Source organism: Nicotiana tomentosiformis, chromosome 2 (assembly GCF_000390325.3).
Source record: "Nicotiana tomentosiformis chromosome 2, ASM39032v3, whole genome shotgun sequence".
In the NCBI taxonomy this organism is placed as follows: domain Eukaryota; kingdom Viridiplantae; phylum Streptophyta; class Magnoliopsida; order Solanales; family Solanaceae; genus Nicotiana; species Nicotiana tomentosiformis.
This window is the reverse complement of record NC_090813.1, coordinates 55,903,363-55,922,800: the sequence shown is the minus strand read 5'-3', so window position 1 is coordinate 55,922,800 and position 19,438 is coordinate 55,903,363. Positions and strand designations below refer to the sequence as shown.

Genomic DNA, 19,438 nt, shown 5'->3' with positions numbered 1-19,438 from the left:
TGTATCCACCATAACGTTTTGTACACAACTCCAAATGACAAATGATTTATCTTTCTGAAAACTATACACAAAGGGGTACAAATTTTATTTTTGGATCATCTCCAAATTCCTTATAGATCGCGAGATATAAGCCTCCAAAGTCAGACGACATACAACAGAAATTCCTTCTTCGCGAACGTGAAGAACAAAGTCCCAACAGCAAAATCCTTCTTTGCGAACGTGAGAGGCTCCTCGCGAACGTGAAGAACAACACCAGAACCAGTAACCAGCAGCATCAAAACACCCAAACTTGGTCCGGAACCACCCCGAATCAAACCCGAGGCCTCCGAGACCCTGTCCAATCATACCAATCAGTCCCAATACATAACACGAACTGGCTCGAGGCCTCAAATCACATCAAACAACATCAAAACCATGAATCGCACCCCAATTCAAGCTTTATGAACTTTAGAACTTCAAACTTTTACATTCGACGCTGAAACCTATCAAATCAAATACGATTGACCTCGAATTTTGCACACAAGTCATAATTGACATTACGGACCTATTCCCACTTCTAGAATCGGAATCCGACCCCGATATAAAAAAGTCCACTCTTGGTCAAACTTCCCAAAAACCTTCAAATTTCCAACTTTCGCCAAATGATCCCGAAATGACCTACAGACTTCCAAATCCATATCTGAACGCTCCCCTAAGACCAAAATCACCATGCGGAGCTATTCCCAAGCTTGAAATCCCAAACGGATATCGATAACATCAAAAGCCACTTCAACCCAAACTTGGAAAATTTTAAACTTTAAAAATGCCAACCTTCAGTAATAGGCGCTGAAATACTCTCGGGCCACCTGATACTCGACCTAAACATATGCCCAAGTCCGAAATCATCATACAGACCTATTGGAATTATTAGAATTCCATTTCGGAGTCATTTGCTCAAAAGTCAAACTCCGGTCAACTCTTTTTATTTAAGCTTCAAAAATGAGAATTGTTCTTTCAATTTAAATTCTAAATCTTCCAAAAATCAAACTAACACACATGTAAGTCATAATACGTATTATGAAGTTGCTTGGGGACCTTAAGTAGCTGAATGGGGCATAGATTCTTAAAATGACAAGTCGGGTCGTTACAGGTGGTAGACTTCGTAGCCTTGGATCATTATCTAATCGTGGTTCCTCTTCTCAATGTAGTTCTTCTAGGCCATCTTCTTCTAGACCTAGGGCTCCTCTAACCCCCAGATCTTCTTCTAGGAATAAAGGTTTAAATGAACCTGTGCGTGAACCTACAGTTGCAGAGATTGTTCCTCAAGAATTTTCTTTTGTAACTGGCCGTGGAACCATGAGAAACCAAGTCTCTTCTATAGCTTCCCTCAACCCTGCTGAACTTTATCCGAGTTTAATCACTATCGGTCTTATTTTCTTGGTTCGACGAGAGTGTCATTGGAAATCGAATTTCCCAGTTTTAGTCCCTGGTGCCAACCAGAGAGTCACCACTTATCATGTCGATTACTCTTTTGTTTATATCTACCCTTTTACTTTAGGGTCCAAGCCTCCTATTGATACAGTAATCATTGAGTTTTGTCGTTACTTCAACGTGTGTCTTGGCCATATTGGCCTCATTGTGTGGAGGGCTGTTGCATGCCTTCGTTATTTGTCGGATCTGGTCTCCGTCCCTTATACCTTTCGGCACTTGCTTCATCTTTATTCCCCCAAGTTGTTTCGTGAAGGAGTTTTTTCTCTCGTGGCTAGAAGTAAGAGAGTGTTGCTTAGCCCCAAAGATTATCTAGACTGTGGTTGGTATGCCCGTTTTGTTGCTACCCCCACTAGTAAATTAGTGGGTGAAGAAAATATGCCTTTCCTAGAAAAATGGAACTTTGCACGTAAGTTTTTTATTTTTTATTTTATATATCTTGAATAATTTCATGTATATCACATATCCATTTTTCAGCAACCATGGAAGTCTTTGATGAGATTCTCGACTTCTGTGCTTGGGTAGAAAAGATGTTAACTGCTGTCCCTATAAACAAAAGAACTTGGAAATTCCTTTCTCAAAAATTTGGTTGGAAAGTGAAAACGCACAATACTTTTTACCTTTATATTTCTTCTTCTCTTACTTGTTTATACAAAAATTTCTTATCCTTCCCTCTTTTTTGGTTAGGGTTTGCTATTCGTGGCATTAGTCCCGCGTCTGTTCCATCAACCAGACTTTCCGTGAGTCTTACCCAGGAATGGATTTTAAGTGCTTCTTCCTCCAAAAGGAAAACTGACGAAGCCCGTGGCTCTGATGATGAAGAGAAAACAAAAGAAGGATATTTGGTGAGAAGGCCGCGTGTCAGGAGACGCGTAGTTTCTGATGGTGAAACTCCTCCCTCTCATGACCTTCCATCAAGTTCAATTCCTTTCAGACTCATAGATAAGCCAGAGAACGCTTCTTTAGTGATTTCTGATGAAGATGTTGTTAATCCTCCACCAAGTCCCGTTGATAGATTGTTTGCTCAAGGCTTCGAGGGTGAAGAAGCTTTCGGGCCTGTTTCTGAATAATTGCCTCTTGCTTCCTTTCCAGTTTTAGCTACCATTAACTCCCCAGTTACTCCGGTTTTTACTCCTGTGGCTGCTTCTCATGTAGAGGCTGAACCTTCTAGCAGAAGAAGGGAGGTGAAAAGAGTTGTAATTGAGGTCCCTGATGGTGGGAACTTATTGAGAAAATTTGGTCAAGTTGATATGTGGTTGAAGCCACTGCTGGGCCCCGTTGAGAAGAAGAAGTTAGAAGGTCATAACTCACCGACTTTAATGAATGACATTGTTCGTTCTTCTTTGAAGGTACAAGTTTAATTATATTTCCTTCCTTATTTCTTCCTCATTCATAACTCTTCCTCCTTTACCTTTTTTGTAGATTAATTTGATTGGCACAAAGCTTATGAAAAAGGTTTCTCAGATAGACCAACAAGTTATGTAATTGCGCATCGAGGCTGACAACTGGAAGGAACAATTCGAAAGTCTTCAACTGGAAAGGAAAGTTCTTGCAGAAGAGAAGAATGCTTTGGAGCAACAAATGAGGATGCTTTCTGCCGAGTTAGCGGTTGAAAAAGCCTCTTCCAGTCAGGTTGGGAAAGACAAGGATATACTGGAATCCTCTTTTACTGAACAACTTTCCAAGACTACTGAAGAGATAAGGAGTTTGAAAGAACTCCTCAATCAAAAATAGGTTTACGCGGGAGAATTGGTTCAGACACTTACCCAAGCTCAGGAAGATCTCCGCACCTCTACAAATAGAATTCAGTTCTTGAAAAGTTCTCTCACTCATTTGAAGACATTCAACAACCTATGATGCCTCAGAAGCAGAAAAAGAAGAATTGAGAGCTGAGATTGATCAGTGGGAGAAGGATTATGAGGCTCTCGAGGATAAGTTATCGTTGGATGTGAGCTGGGCTTTCTTGAACACTCGCCCTGAGACTCTAATTGAAGCCAACCAGGAGGGTTTTGACCTTAATGCTGAGATTGCTAGGGCTAAAAGAGCAATTGATAAAACTCAGAAACGTCAAAGCTTTTACTCACCTGAAGACGAAGGTTCCATAGGTGATGAAGATGGAATTGTTCTTGGCGGGGCTGATGTCAAGCCTCTTCTTCTCAAGTTAATTCTTCTTCTCTCGTTGATGATGCTCCTTAGCCTTTTCCTTTCCCCTTCTTTTTGTTAGCTTTTATTTGGAACTTTCCTATGCTGTTTTAACAACTTTTTTGGAAGGTTTGATTTTGGCTACCCCTGTCTTCTTTTTGGGGTTTAATGACAAATTAGCACCCTTGTTTCTCGAGGTTAATATATATGAATGTTTTGGTTGCTTTTGCCGCATATTATGCTCATTGTCTTTTTGATATTTGAAGTTTTTCTTGTATTTAAAAATGCCTTAACAATCCGCGACTTTGATAAACCCGTGTTTTTATAAAAGAGGGCCCTTTTGTGTTAACGATACTGATGAAGATGACGTCTCATCTTCATATTGGCGCAAATATATGAAACATGAAGTAGACATGAAAAAAGAAATAATTTGAGGAAGTTTTATGTTTTGAACTTTCAAATAAATTTTGTACATCATTTTCATAACTCTTCGTACAATACTTTTATAACTGCTTTCATTATAGAAGATTTTAAAATACAAAATCGGGTCTATTATCCCGTGACTATATTTTGGCCTTAACCTAAAACTCGTAGGAATATGGAATATCTTGCATTATTTTTGCGAGTTCACACTCCTTTGAAAAATTCAAGGTTTCTTCAAGGTTTTTGATTTAGGCTGAACTGAACTATGCCTTTTTGCTCTCTTCTATATGCATAGTCCCCCCCAGTGTTGGAGCTTTGAAGTATGAAATCTCAAACACTGGATTACTCCTTCCGTTTGGTCGATTCCCTGAAAAGAAAAATACGAACATGAATTGGAGATAATTATTTAGATGATGACTGCATAACCCTTTTCCATCAGAAAGGTTGCAACCTAGACCGAGAATAATTCAGTATTCCGCGTGCCTTTAGGGTTTAATATTATCATTTGGTACGAGCTAGATTTTTTCCTATCATCTGAAATGGTTAGTAAAATTCAAAAGAACAAAATAAAATTGAACCTGCGTGATACCTGACCATGGGTATTTTCCTCGTCTAGAAGTAATACTTCTTCAAATGAATTGTGTTCCCGCTTGATGGTAGTACCTTGCCATCCATTGTTTCCAACTTGTATGCTCTCTTTCCAGTGATGCCTCGAACCCTATAAGGGCCTTCCCAATTTGTACTCAACTTTCCTACATTGGCCCTTTTTATCTATCGAAACACCTTTTTGAGGACGAAGTCCCCAATCTTGAAGTATCTCAAATTAGCTTTCATGTTGTAATATCGTTCAATCATCTATTTTTGAGATGCCATTCGAATTAATGCTGCTTCTCTCCTTTCTTCTAATAGATCCAAATCTACTTGCATCTCTTCCTTAATTGCTTCCTCAGTAGCATGTGTGTATCTCGTACTTGGTTCACCCATCTCTGCCGGAATCAAAGCTTTTGCGCCATATACAGGTGAAAATGGAATATCACCCATACTTATTTTTGTTGTTATTCGATAATCCCATAACACCCCTGGTAATATTTCTGTCCATTTGCCTTTTGATTCTTCTAATCTCTTCTTCAAGTTTTTGATAATAACTTTATTTGTCGATTCAGCTTGTCCATTGGCCGCAGGGTGGTAAGGTGTGGATGTAATCCGTTTAATCTTCCAACTTTGAAAGAATTCTGTGATGTTCGTGCCTATTAACTGCAGGCCATTGTCACACACGATTTCCTTTGGAACCCCAAATCGACATATAATGTTTCGCCAAATAAAGTCCTTGACTTCTTTTTCTCGCACCTGTTTGAAAGCACCTGTCTACCCATTTTGAAAAATAATTTGTTAAAACTAATAGAAACCGTACCTTTCCCTTAGCTTGAGGTAACAGGTCTACAATATCCATGCCCCATTTCATGAAGGGCCATGGTAAAATAACTGAATGTAACAATTCTGCTGGGCGGTGCATGTTATTGGCATATCGTTAACATTTATCGCACCTGGCTACAGAGTTCTCTGTTTCTTCTTTCATTTTTTGCCAATAATATCCTGCTCTTATTAATGTCTTTACCAATGATATTCCACCGGCGTGATTGCCGTAGTGCCCTTCATGTACTTCACCCATCACATACTCCGTTTGTGATGGACCGAGGAACCGAGCTAAAGGTCCGCCAAACATCTTTCGATATAAATTTCCACGAATTAAGCAATACCCAACGGCTTTATGTCGAAGCAATTGTGACTTCTATTTGTCCTCAGGCAAGATACCGTATTGCAAAAAGTTCAAAAATTTGTTTCTCCAATCCCAAGTTAGATTATTAGAATTTACCTCACTCTTGTCTTGGTCAAGTGCTGAATGAAACAAATGTATCATGATAGCATTTTCTGCATTTGTTACTTCCGTGACAGACGCGAGATTTGCCAACTTATCTTCTTACGCATTCTCTTCCCTGGATATCTGCACGGGCCTTCCATGTCTGAAATTGTCTAAGCAATTCTCGTACCTTTTCCAGGTATTGTTACATGCACGTTTCTCTTGCCACATAAGTCCCATGCATGTTAACCACCAACTGCGAGTCACTTTTGATCATAATCTGCTCTATACCAAGTTCTCGTGCCAGTTCCAAGCCTACAATCACAACTTCATATTCTGCCTCATTGTTAGCGATTGAATAATCTTTTATTACTTGTCTTATGTCTTCCCCTGAAGGTGGAATTAGAAAAATTCCTAAACCCGCTCCTTTAATGTTTGAAGAACCATCGGTAAATAGTCCAAGTTCCTGAATTAGCTCCGGTAAATATCTGTAGTTCCTTTTATGCTTCAGGAACTAAATTCATGCTAAAATCCGCTACAAAATCAGCTAAAACCTACGATTTTATTGCAGTTCTGGGCTGATATATGATATCATACTCACTGAGTTCTATTGCCCATTTAGCTAATCTACCTGATAGTTCCTATTTATGTAGTATATTCCTCAGGGGGAAAGCAGTTATTACTGAAATAGGATGATATTGGAAATAAGGTCTTAGCTTCTTAGATGCCATAACTAACGCTAAAGCAAGCTTTTCCAAATGGGGATACCATGTCTCAGCATCTAGCAAAGATTTACTAACATAATAAATTGGGAAATTCTTACCTTTATCCTCTCGGACAAACACCGCACTTACCGCCACTTCTGACACAACGAGATAAATGAGAAGCCTTTCACCGTCTTTTGGTTTGGATAGCAAAGGTGGATTTGGCAGATATGATTTTAGGTCCTTGAGGGCTTGTTGGCACTCATTAGTCCATTTAAACTGATTCTGCTTTTTCAATAGTGAAAAGAATTTAAAACTCTTTTTTTGACGATTTTAATATAAACCTTCCTAGGGCTCTTATCCTACTTGTTAATCTCTATACTTCTTTTTTGCTCATGAGTATATCTGGTATTTCCTCGATAGCTTTGATCTGTGCAGGATTTACTTCAATACCCCTGTTAGAAACAAGAAAGTCTAAAAACTTACCTCAAGCCACTCCAAAAATGTATTTTTCTAGATTTAGCTTCATATTATATTTTGTAACGACCCGACCGATTATTTTGAGAGTTAGATCCCCGAACCCCTATTAACTGATTTCCCCATATCTATTTCTGCTATTGTGACTTTCCAGGATGATTGGTTTTGAGTTTTAGAGTATTTTGGGACACTTAGTCCCTAAATGAGAGCTTAAGTCTTAGAATTTGGACCGTAGTTGGAACTGTGTGAAGACAGTTCCGAAATGGAATTCCGTTGATTCTGTTAGCTCCATTGGGTGATTTTTGGCTTAGGGGCATGCCCGGAATGTATTTTGGGGGCCCGTAGCTCATTTAGGCTTGAAACGGCGAAAGTCAAAATTTTGGAGTTTTGGACCGGTAGTGGAAATTTTGATATCGGGGGTCAGAATCCGATTCCAGAAGTTAGAGTAGGTCCGTAGTGTTGAATATGACTTGTGTGCAAAATTTGGGGTAAATCAGATGTGGTTTGGTTGTGTCGGCATCTGTTGTCGAATTTGGAAGTTTCAAGTTCTTTAAGTTTGAATCGGAGGATGATTTGTGATTTTAGCATTATTTGATGTGGTTTGAGAATTCGACTAAGTTCGTATGGTGTTTTAGGACTTGTCGGTATGTTTGGTTGAGGTCCCGGGGGCCTCGGGTGTGTTTCGGATGCTCAACGGGTCATTTTTGGACTTAGAGAAATGACAAATTTCTAGTGTTTTATTGCAGAAAAATCCTTCATCGCGTTCGCGAGAGGTGCCTTGCGATTGCATAGAGCATCTGGGAAAGGAATCTAAGTTGTTCTTCGTGTTCACGATGTTGTTCCCGCGTTCGCGAAGGTGTGGGACCTTAAGCATATGCGTTCGCGATATGGTCCTCGCGTTCGCGTAGAGGAACGAGGCAGAGGGAGCTTCGAGCATTAAGCCTACGCGTTCGCGAAGAGGTTCTTGCGTTTGCGAAGGTACGCGTTTGCGAGAGTTCCCTCGCATTCGCGAAAAAGAGGAATTTTAGGCCAGTGGAAAATTGTTCATCACATTTGCGATCATGATGTCGCATTCGCGAAGAAGAACGCACCTGGGTAGAATTTAAGGTTCAAAAACGAGGGTTGAGTTCATAACACAAAATATTTGATTGAGAGCTTGGTAAAAGGCTAAATTTGGAGAGATTTTCGGAGGAAGTTTTTGGGTAATGATTCCTAACTCCTTTATGGTTATATTCAACTAATCTATGGTTGATTTCATCATTTAATTTGGGATTTTGGGGTTGAAATTGAGAAAACTTTGGAAAAACTTCTTCAACAAAGATTTCGAGTTTTGAAAGGGGATTTGTGGTCGGATTTGAGTAATTTTTATATGGTTAGACTTGTGAGTGAATGAGTGTTCGTATTTTGTATCTTTTACCCGATTCTGAGACGTGGGCCCCACGGGCAATTTTTGAGTTAATTTCGGAATTTTTGTTAAAGTGTTGATTTCATTAATTAGATGAGTCTATTATGATTGTATTTATGATATGTAGTTGCTTTTGGCTGGATTTGGGCCATTCGGAGCCGGATATTCATGGGAAAGGCATTGTGATCGGTTGATTGAGCTTGGTTCGAGATAAGTGGCTTGCCTAACTTTGTGTGGGGGAAATCCCCTTAAGATTTGGAACTATTGTGATATGTGAGCGCTGTGTACATGAGGTGACGAGTACGTATACGGGCTAGTTGTAAAAAAAATATGATTTTCTTATTGAGCAGCAACTTGTTTTCCTTTTATTTTTAGTTATACCATTTTAATGAGTATTAATCTATTTTCATTCTTATTTGAGTTATTCCAATATGTGTAGCTAAACTGTTTGGTCTAATACAACATGTCTACGTGTCTTAATTGCTTATGTGAATTCTGTGCAGCATGCTTAGTGAATTTCCTGCTTCTTCCTTGACTGGTACTTAGTCTAAATCGTAAGATTTCGTGATGTAGTTGCATTTCTATTGTTTGCGCTGCATATTTACTTTGGGACTACGGAACGGTATTTCGGGAGATCCCCTTGTACCGCATATTTACTTTGGGAGTACGGAATGGTATTCCGGGAGATCCCCCTATACCACATATTTACTTTGGGACTACGGAACGGTATTTTGGGAGATCCCCCTATACTGCATATTTACTTTGGGACTACGGAACGGTATTCCAGGAGATCCCCCTGTCTTGCATATTTACTTTGGGAATACAGAACGGTATTCCGGGAGATCCCCCTGCACATTTACGTTTGGGACTATGAGACGGTATCTTGGGAGATCCCCTGTTGTGTTTCTGTGTACTGAGCTGTTACCTTCTATGATTTCATTGTTGTTAAATTTCAGCCTTTATTTTATTGTGGCATTACACTCTATATTATTTTATTATATATTTACCAGTAGGGCCCTGACCTGACCTTGTCACTACTCGACCGAGGTTAGGCTTGGCACTTACTTGATACCGATTATGGTGTACTCATGCTACTCTCTGCACATATTTTTCATGTGCAGATCCAGGTACTCCTTATCAACCGCACTATCGGTGAGCCGGAACAGCTTTGGAGACTTCAAGGTATATCTGCCGCGTCTGCAGACCTCATAGTCCCCTTATACTCTTTCTCATGTCCATTATCTTCGGTATTTTTTTTTTGTTAGACTCTGATGTATAGAGACACAAGATTTTCCTTTTGTAGTTTGTGATTCATGACGTTTCGGGTTTTGGGATTGCTGTGTATTTTTGAACGGTTAGTTGTTAAAAATTATGTTTTCATTTCATTATTCTGCAACTATTAGGCTTCCTAGTTATAGAGACTAGGTACCGTCACGACGTCATACAGAGGGGATATTTGGGTCGTGACAAGTTGGTATCAGAGCTCTAGGTTCGTAGGTGTCGTAAGTCACAAGCCGATTTATTAGAGTCTTGTGGATCGGTATGGAGACGCCTGCATTTATCTTCGGGAGGCTATGGAACTGTTAGGAAATAAATTACACTCCTTGATTTCCTTGTCATGCGAAATTGTTAACTTCGAAATTCTAAACTTATGTATTCTATTCTCTCACAGATAGTGAGGACATGTACATGCGGATCTGATGACCAGGCACCCGTGCCCCCTGCTAGAGCCGCGAGAGGCCGGGGCCGGGGTAGAGGCCGAGGACGTCCACGCGATGCAGCCAGAGCACCCGCCCGAGCTGCTAAAGAGGAGCCCCCAGTAGCTCCAGCTGGAGGGCAGACACCTGAGATACCTGTTGCTGCACCAACCCTCCAGGAGACTCTAGCCCAGTTTCTGAGCATGTTCAACACCTTAGCTCAGGCTGGATTGATTCCACTTGCTCCTGCCACATCTCAAGCCAGGGGAGGAGCACAGACTCCCATCGCTGGTACTCCAGAGCAGCGGGTTCAGGTCGACCAGGCTCCAGAGATTATACCGATGCAGCCGGTAGCTGCAGCTCAGCCCGAGGTTAGGGTAGTAGTTTATGAGGCGGAGCAGCTCAGACTTGAGAGGTATAAGAAGTACCACCCACATACCTTCAGCGTATTGGCTACAGATGATGCTCAGGGTTTTCTGGAGGAGTGTCATCGTATTTTCTGTACTATGGGCGTAGCGGAGACGAGCGGGGTTTCTTTTACTACATTCCAGCTTAGAGGGGCAGCCTATCAGTGGTGGCATGCTTATGAGTTGAGTAGTCCGGCTGAGGCAGCTTCACTTACATGGAGTTAGTTCTTGGACATGTTTTTGAGAGAGTATGTCCCTCAGAGCCTCAAGGACTCATGGCATGCGGATTTTGAGCAGCTGCGCTAGGGATCTATGACTGTGCCAGAATATGCAGTTCGCTTAAGTAATTTGGCCCGACATGCACCGACCTTGGTTGCCACAGTTCGAGAGAGGGTTCGACGGTTTATTGAGGGACTCCACCCCAGCATCCGGATTAGTATGGCCAGGGAGTTGGAGATGGATATTTCTTATCAGCAGGTTGTGAGTATCGCCAGGAGATTAGAGGGCATGCTTACCTGGGATAGAGAGGAGAGGGAGGCCAATAGGTCTCGAGAGACTGGTTCTTATTCTGGTGCTCGTGCCCCAGCCACTCGCCATGGTAGGGGTTATGTGAGCCGCCCCATCTATTCAGCTCTTCCAACTGCCAGTGGTATTCCGGTCCCTTCTAGGCCCCAGGAGCCTTATTATGCACCGCTAGTATCTAGTGTGCCTCCTGCACGGGGTGTTCCTAGCGGCCAGTCCAGTAGACCTGGCCCGAGCCAGCCACAACAGCCACACCCTCCCAGAGCTTGTTCTGAGTGTGGCGACACTTGCCATATGGTAAGGGATTGCCCCAGATTTAGGAGGGGTGCACCTCCACAGACCTCTCAACAACAGCGTGCTCCACCGGGTCCTCAGGTAGTGATTACAACACCAGCTGCCACCCCACCTGCTCAGCCCACCCGAGGTGGAGGTCGGGGAGGTAGAGCTCGCCCTAGAGGAGGAGGCCAGGCCAGATATTATGCCTTTCATGCTCATATAGAGGCAGTCACTTCTGATTCTGTCATTATAGGTATTGTTCCAGTCTGTCATAGAGATGCGTCAGTATTATTTGACCCAGGCTCTACATATTCCTATGTGTCCTCTTATTTTGCCCCGTATTTGGGCGTATCGCGAGATTCTTGAGTTCCCCTATTTATGTGTCTACTCTCGTGGGAGATTCTCTTATTGTGGACCGCGTGTATTGGTCGTGTTTGATTTCTCTTAGTGGTTTTGAGACCAGAGCCGATTTATTATTGCTCAACATGGTGGACTTTAATATTATTTTGGGCATGGACTGGTTGTCGCCCCATTATGCTATTCTTGATTGTCACGCTAAAACCGTGACGCTGGCTATGCCAGGTTTACCGCAGCTAGAGTTGAGAGGTACCTTAGAGTATACTCCCAGCAGAGTTATTTCCTTTCTTAAAGATCAACGAATGGTTGAGAAGGGGTGTGACACGTATCTAGCTTATGTGAGAGATGTCAGTATTGATACCCCTACAGTTGAGTCAGTTCCAGTAGTGAGGGACTTTCCAGATGTGTTCCTAGCTGATCTTTCGGGCATGCCGCCCGATAGAGATATTGATTTTGGCATTGATTTGTTGCCAAGCACTCAGCCCATCTCTATTCCTCCATATCGTATGGCTCCTCCTGAATTGAATGAGTTGAAGGAGCAGTTATAGGAATTGCTTGATAAGGGCTTCATTCGGCCCAGTGTGTCACCTTGGGGTGCTCCTGTCTTATTTGTGAAGAAGAAGGATGGTTCTATGCGGATGTGTATTGATTGCCACCGGTTGAACACAGTCACAGTGAAGAACAGGTATCCATTGCCTCGTATTGATAACTTATTTGATTAGTTACAGGGTGACAGAGTGTTTTCTAAGATTGATTTACGTTCTGCCTATCATCAGTTGAAGATTCGGGAGCCAGATATCCTGAAGACTACCTTCCGGACTCGGTATAGTCACTACGAGTTCCTTGTAATGTCCTTTGGACTGACCAATGCCCCAACAACTTTTATGCACTTGATGCACAGTGTGTTTTGGCCTTATCTTGGTTCATTCGTCATTGTGTTTATTGACGACATTCTGGTGTACTCCCGGACTCGGGAATATCATGAGCAGCACTTGAGGACTGCACTTCAGACCTTGAGAGAAAAGAAGTTGTATGCAAAATTTTCAAAGTGTGAGTTTTGGCTAGACTTAGTGGCATTCTTAGGTCATATAGTATCAAGTGGGGGGATCCAGGTGGATCCGAAGAAGATTAAAGCAATACAGAGTTGGCCCAGACCATCCTCAGCTACAGAGATCCAGAGTTTTCTTGGTTTGGCGTGGTATTACCGTCGATTTGTAGAGGGTTTCTCATCTATTGCAACACCTATGACCAGGCTGACCCAGAAGGGTGCTCCATTCAGGTGGACAGAGGAATGTGAGGAGAGCTTTCAGAATCTCAAGACAACTTTGACTACGGCCCCAGTATTGGTATTGACTACAGGTTCGAGGTCTTATACCGTACATTATGATGCATCGCAGATTGGTCTCGGCGCGGTGTTAATGCAGGATGGTAGGGTGATTGCCTATGCGTCCAGACAGTTGAAGGTGCATGAAAAGAACTATTCTGTCCACAACCTTGAGTTAGCAGCTATTGTTCATGCCTTGAAGATTTGGCGGCATTATTTGTACGGTGTTCCTTGTGAGATTTACACCGATCACCGGAGTTTGCAGCATCTGTTCAAGCAGAAGGATCTTAATTTGCATCAGAGGAGATGGTTAGAGCTACTTAAGGATTATGATATCACTATTTTATACCACCCTGGGAAGGCCAATGTGGTGGCCGATGCTTTGAGTCGTCGGGTAGAGAGTTTAGGGAGCTTAGCATATCTACCAGCAGCAGAGAGGCCCATGGCGTTGGATGTTCAGGCCTTAGCCAGCAAGTTTGTGAGATTAGATATTTCTGAGCCGAGTCTAGTATTGGCTTGTGTGGTCTCTCGGTCTTGTCTTTATGATCGTATCAGGGAGCGTTAGTATGATGACCGCCATCTGCTTTTCCTTAAGGACACGGTCCAGCACGGTGATGCTAAGGAGGTCACTATGAGAGATGATGGTGCATTGAGGATGCAGGGCAGGCTATGTGTGTCCAATATAGATGGTTTACGTGAGTTGATTCTCTAGGAGGCTCACATTTCGCGGTACTCTATTCATCCGGGTGCCGCGAAGATATATCAGGACTTGAGGCAGCATTACTGGTGGAGGAGAATGAAGAAAGACGTAGTGGAGTATATGGCTCGGTGCCAAAATTGCCAGCAGGTGAAGTATGAGCATTAGCGACCAGGTGGGCTACTTCAAAAATTGGAGATTCCGGAATGGACCGGTAGTGGAATTTTTGATATCGGGGTCAGAATCTGATTTCGGAAGTTGGAGTTGGTCCGTAGTGTTGAATATGACTTGTGTGCAAAATTTTGGGTCAATCGGACAAGTGGTCGAATTTCGAGTTTTGGAAGGGGTTTTGTGGTCGGATTTGAGTAATTTTTATATGGTTAGACTCGTGAGTGAATGGGTGTTCGTATTTTGTGACTTTTACCCGATTCTGAGACGTGGGCCTCACGGGCAATTTTTGAGTTAATTTCGGAATTTTTGTTAAAGTGTTGATTTCATTAATTAGATGAGTCTATTATGATTGTATTTATGATATGTAGTTGCTTTTGGCTAGATTTGGGCCATTCGGAGCCGGATATTCGTGGGAAAGGCATTGTGATCGGTTGATTGAGCTTGGTTCGAGGTAAGTGGCTTGCCTAACTTTGTGTGGGGGAATTTCCCTTAAGATTTGGAACTATTGTGATATGTGAGCGCCGTGTACGTGAGGTGACGAGTACGTACACGGGCTAGTTGTGGAAAAATCCGATTTTCTTATTGAGCAGCAGCCTGTTTTCCTTTTATTTTTAGTTATACCATTTTAATGAGTATTAATCTATTTTAATTCTTATTTGAGTTATTTAATATGTGTAGCTATCCTGTTTGGTCTAATACAACATGTCTACGTGTCTTAATTGCTTATGTGAACTCTGTGCAGCATACTTAGTGAATTTCCTGCTTCTTCCTTGACTGGTACTTAGTCTAAATCGTAAGATTTCGTGATGTAGTTGCATTTCTATTGTTTTCGCTGCATATTTACTTTGGGACTACGGAACGGTATTCCGGGAGATCCCCCTGTACCGCATATTTACTTTGGGAGTACGGAACGGTATTCCGGGAGATCCCCCTGTACTGTATATTTACTTTGGGACTACGGAACGGTATTCCGGGAGATCCCCCTGCACATTTACGTTTGGGACTACGAGATGGTATCTCGGGAGATCCCTTGTTGTGTTTCTGTGTACTGAGATGTTACCTTCTATGATTTCATTGTTGTTAAATTTCAGCCTTTATTTTATTGCGGCATTACACTTATATTGTTTTATTATATATTTACCAATATGGCCCTGACCTGACCTCATCACTACTCGACCAAGGTTAGGCTTGGTACTTACTTGATACCGATTTGTGGTGTACTCATTCTACTCTCTGCACATGTTTTTCGTGTGCAGATCCAGGTACTCCTTATCAGCCGCACTATTGGTGAGCCGGAATAGCTTTGGCGACTTCAAGGTATATCTGCCGCGTTCGCAGACCTCAGAGTCCCCTTCTACTCTTTCTCATGTCCATTATCTTCGGTATTTTTCCTTTGTTAGAATCTGATGTATAGAGATACTAGATTTTCCTTTTGTAGTTTGTGATTCATGACGTTTCGGCTTTTGGGATTGCTGTGTATTTTTGAATGGTTTGTTGTTAAAAATTATGTTTTCATTTCATTATTCCGCAACTGTTAGACTTACATAGTTGTAGAGACTAGGTGCCGTCACGACGTCATACGGAGGTGAAATTTGGATCATGACATATTTGTAGAGAATCTCGAAAGTGTCTGACAAGTTTTGGAAATGATCTCCTACATGTATTGACTTGACTAGTATATCGTCAATGTAGACTTCCATAGTTATTCCTAGATGTTCTTGAAACATTTTAGTCACCAATCTTTGATACGTAGCTCCAGTATTTTTTAAACCAAATGGCATGACTTTATAACAGTAAGTCCCCCTGTCTATGATAAACGAAGTTTTTTCTTCATCTAGAGGGTCCATTTTTATTTTGTTATATCCTGAATATGCATCTAAAAAACTCAAAAGCTCATGTCCTGCGGTAGAATCAATTAGTTGATCTATATATGGAAAAGGAAATGAATCTTTAGGACAAGCCTTATTTAGATGAGTATAACCTACACAAACTCACAATTTTCCATTCTTTTTGGGAACTACCATGGTATTAGCTAACCAGTTAGGGTACTTTACCTCTCGTATTGACCTAATTTTTAAAAGCTTTTGTACCTCATCTTGGATTACTTGATTTTTGAAGGATCTTTGCTTCCTTTTCTTCTGCTTGACAGGTGGGTATGATGGGTCCTCATTCAGTTTGTGGGTCATCACTTCCGGTCATATACCTGTCATATCTGAATGAGACCAAGCAAAGCAATCTACGTTAGCTTGTAAGAATTCGATTAACTTACCTTTCATTTCTGGGCTTAAATTTGCCCCGACGTAAACTTTTATGTATGGCCAATGAGCAAATAGCACTATAGCTTCGAGTTCTTCAATAGTTGTCTTAATATTTTCATTTTCTTTTGGCTCTTGTATAACATCAGGTCTCGAATAAACATCAGTCTGTCCTCGTATGCCTTCAGTCGAGGTCTTTGCACCAATATCCTCAACCAAATTCTGTAGTTGCTATTTCGCATCCGCATCATTGGTTACCGTGCTTGTAATCACTACCGAATTGACACTTCTTGAAGCTTGTTGATCTCCACAGATTTGGCGAATTCCCCACTGTGAAGGAAGTTTGATAACTTGATGCAGTGTGGATGGGACGACATCTATATCATGAATCCACGGTCTTCCCAGAATTATATTATATTCCATGTCGACGTCTATCACCTGGAACTTTGTATCCTTGACAACTCCTTCTGCGAATCTGGTGAGCATAACTTCCCCTTCTGTGATGACGTTTGAATTATCAAACCCGGACAAGGATCGTGCCTTTTGTATCACCTTGTCATTAGCTTGCATTTCGTTCACCACCCTTAGAAAAATGATGTTCACTGAACTACCTGGATCAATCAAAACTAGTTTTACGTTAGTATCGTGTACAAGTAAAGATATTACCAGTACATCATTGTGAGGAATCATCAAGTCATCCGCATCTTCATCATCAAATGTTATACTGTATCTATCCAAGACCTGGCGAACTCGCTTCCCGTGAGTTACCGTGACTTTTGACGTCTTTTTTGCAGCTGTATATGTTACACCATTGACCTCATCTCCCCCGATTATTACATTGACTGTTCTTTTTGGTGATGGAGGTTTTGGGGGTTCCTGTCTATTCTTCATATATGATTGTCTCGCTTTCTCACTGAATAGATCAGTAAGATAACCTTGCTTCAACAAATGCTCGACTTCTCCCTACAAAAGTCTACAATCTGCTGTTCTATGGCCATGATCATTGTGAAACTCATACCAAAAATCTGTATTTCTTTTGCTAGGGTCTGATCTCATTTCATTAGGCCAATGCACCTTATCTCCCATACCTCTTAAAATAGTTACTAACTTGGAGGTGCTGACATTAAGGTTGTAGTCTCCTATCTTTGCGTGTGTATTGGAATCGTTGCCTCGTCCATACCATTCCTTTCTGAACCTAGATGAAGAACTCGTATCTTTTTGCCTTGGTCTTGAGTCAAATCGTCTGTTCTCTTGTTTAGATCGAGAGTCTCGCCCTGTAGGCCCCATGCAAGGCTCGTACTTGTTTTTTTCGGTCCTTTTTTCTGATTTCGACTGTCTCGATACTGCTCTTTCATCGGCCCTTGGCTGTACGATCGTATCTTCCTCTATCCACAACTTTGTACTGTACTTGTTGTACATATCGTTCCAAGTTGTTGCTGGAAATTCTCGCAAACTTTCCTTCATCCTTCTCGTGTCGTCTGAACTTTTCTCATTTAAATTGCTCGCGAATGCCATAGCTTCCAGTTATCACGTACCCGAGGTAACATCATTCTCTCCCGCTAGAATCTATCTACGAATTCCTTGAGTAATTATATATTCCCTTGTTTTACCTTAAGGATGTCTTCCATCCTTTTTCTAACTTTCTGAGCTCCCGAATGTGCTTTTATAAATGAATATGCAAGCTCGGCAAAAGAATCAATAGAGTTTTCAGGTAAAAGAGAATACCATGTTAATGCTCCTTTCGTGAGTGTTTCACCAAATTTTATAAGCAAAACCGATTCAATTTCTTGCTTGTTTAATTCATTGCCTTTCACGCCAGTTGTGAACAAAGTTACGTGATCTCGAGGGTCAGTTATTCCATCGTATTTTGGAATATCAGGTATTTTAAACTTTTTAGGAATTGGCAAAGGGGCTTCACTTGGCTTCCAGGGTTGTTGTGAATATTTGTCAATGTCCACCCTTTTGATCACGGGTGGTACGCCAGGTATTTCCTGTCACGACCCAAACCGATGGGCCGCGATGGGCACCCAATACCTTACTCAATCGAGTACCAACGTAATATATCTTTTTTATTACATCATCATATACATGTGACATACGGGCCTAATAGGCCAACATGATCACTTATAAACTCAAAACATAGGCCGACAAGGCCGTACAATCTTTCACGTACACGACATATTTCTACAAGCCTCTAAGAGTATATAAATGTCATAAAGGTCAGGACAGGGCCCCGCCATACTAATTAGTACATGTCCTAATCATACTGACCACATAAGCAACTCCGGAGCAAATGGAGCGCACCAACACCTTCCGCTGAGCTGATAGCCTACTTGGAGGACTCTCGACCTGTCTATCAGGACCTGCAGGCATGAAACACAGCGTCCTCAGGAAAAAAAGGACGTCAGTACGAATAATATACCGAGTATGTAAGGCACATAAATAAGTACATAATAGACATGGAAGAAATATAGAGTAAATGACTCAACCTGGAAGTCTGGATAACTCTGTAAATCATGAAATAATTATAGTTTCATGCATATGCGTGTGAATGCCATGTCGTGCATATGTACGTGTTTCATAACATCATCAGACCTCTGAGGGCATCCCATCATATCATCTCGGCCACTGTGGGCAAAATCATCAACGTATACCAGCTTGGTGGTGCGTATATAACGCCTTAATCGTTTTCCATATCCTATATATATATATATATATATATATATATATATATATATATATATATATATACACACACATATATATATACACGCATATATAACGCCATCTGGTCATGGGTCAATGTAAATAAATGCAATGCATGAGAAGTACGTCAATAAAATCTTTCGGAGTGTCATAAGACCATTATGCCTTTGATTAATATCATGAAATAAACTTTATTAACTTATGTATTTTCTGAGACCCATGAACAGATGATAAAATAATAGGACACATGGAGAATCAAGAACATAGGCATCTCTAGCAGTTTTACGAATAGAGTCACTTATGGAAGTTGTACATTTTCTCGTTTCGTTTGGATCGTATAGATCATGCCAAAAGAAATAAGGGATAGCCTTAACATACCTAGAGTAGGGAAAAATTCATATGATATTCTTGGAAAAGGTTGCACCATACTCCTTTAGAATCGCAAAATCTCATATTGCTAAAGTGCTAAGAAATCTCGTTGGAATTCTTATGTTTCAAGAAATCTTGTTGAGATCTTGTTGGATTGGGGTCACGTCTCTTTTTGAATATT

At 41.3% G+C, this 19,438-nt stretch overlaps 1 protein-coding gene across 1 annotated transcript; it reads right to left on the bottom strand.

Moving 5' to 3' along the window:
• Positions 1-16,413: 16,413 nt before the first annotated feature.
• Positions 16,414-17,697, bottom strand: LOC138904837 (uncharacterized). The gene is made up of 2 exons (XM_070193339.1): positions 17,257-17,697; positions 16,414-17,145 (listed from the first exon to the last, which is right to left on the bottom strand). Exons 1-2 carry the CDS (start codon positions 17,695-17,697, stop codon positions 16,414-16,416), a joined length of 1,173 nt encoding a protein of 390 aa, XP_070049440.1.
• Between the last annotated feature and the right edge of the window lie 1,741 nt (positions 17,698-19,438).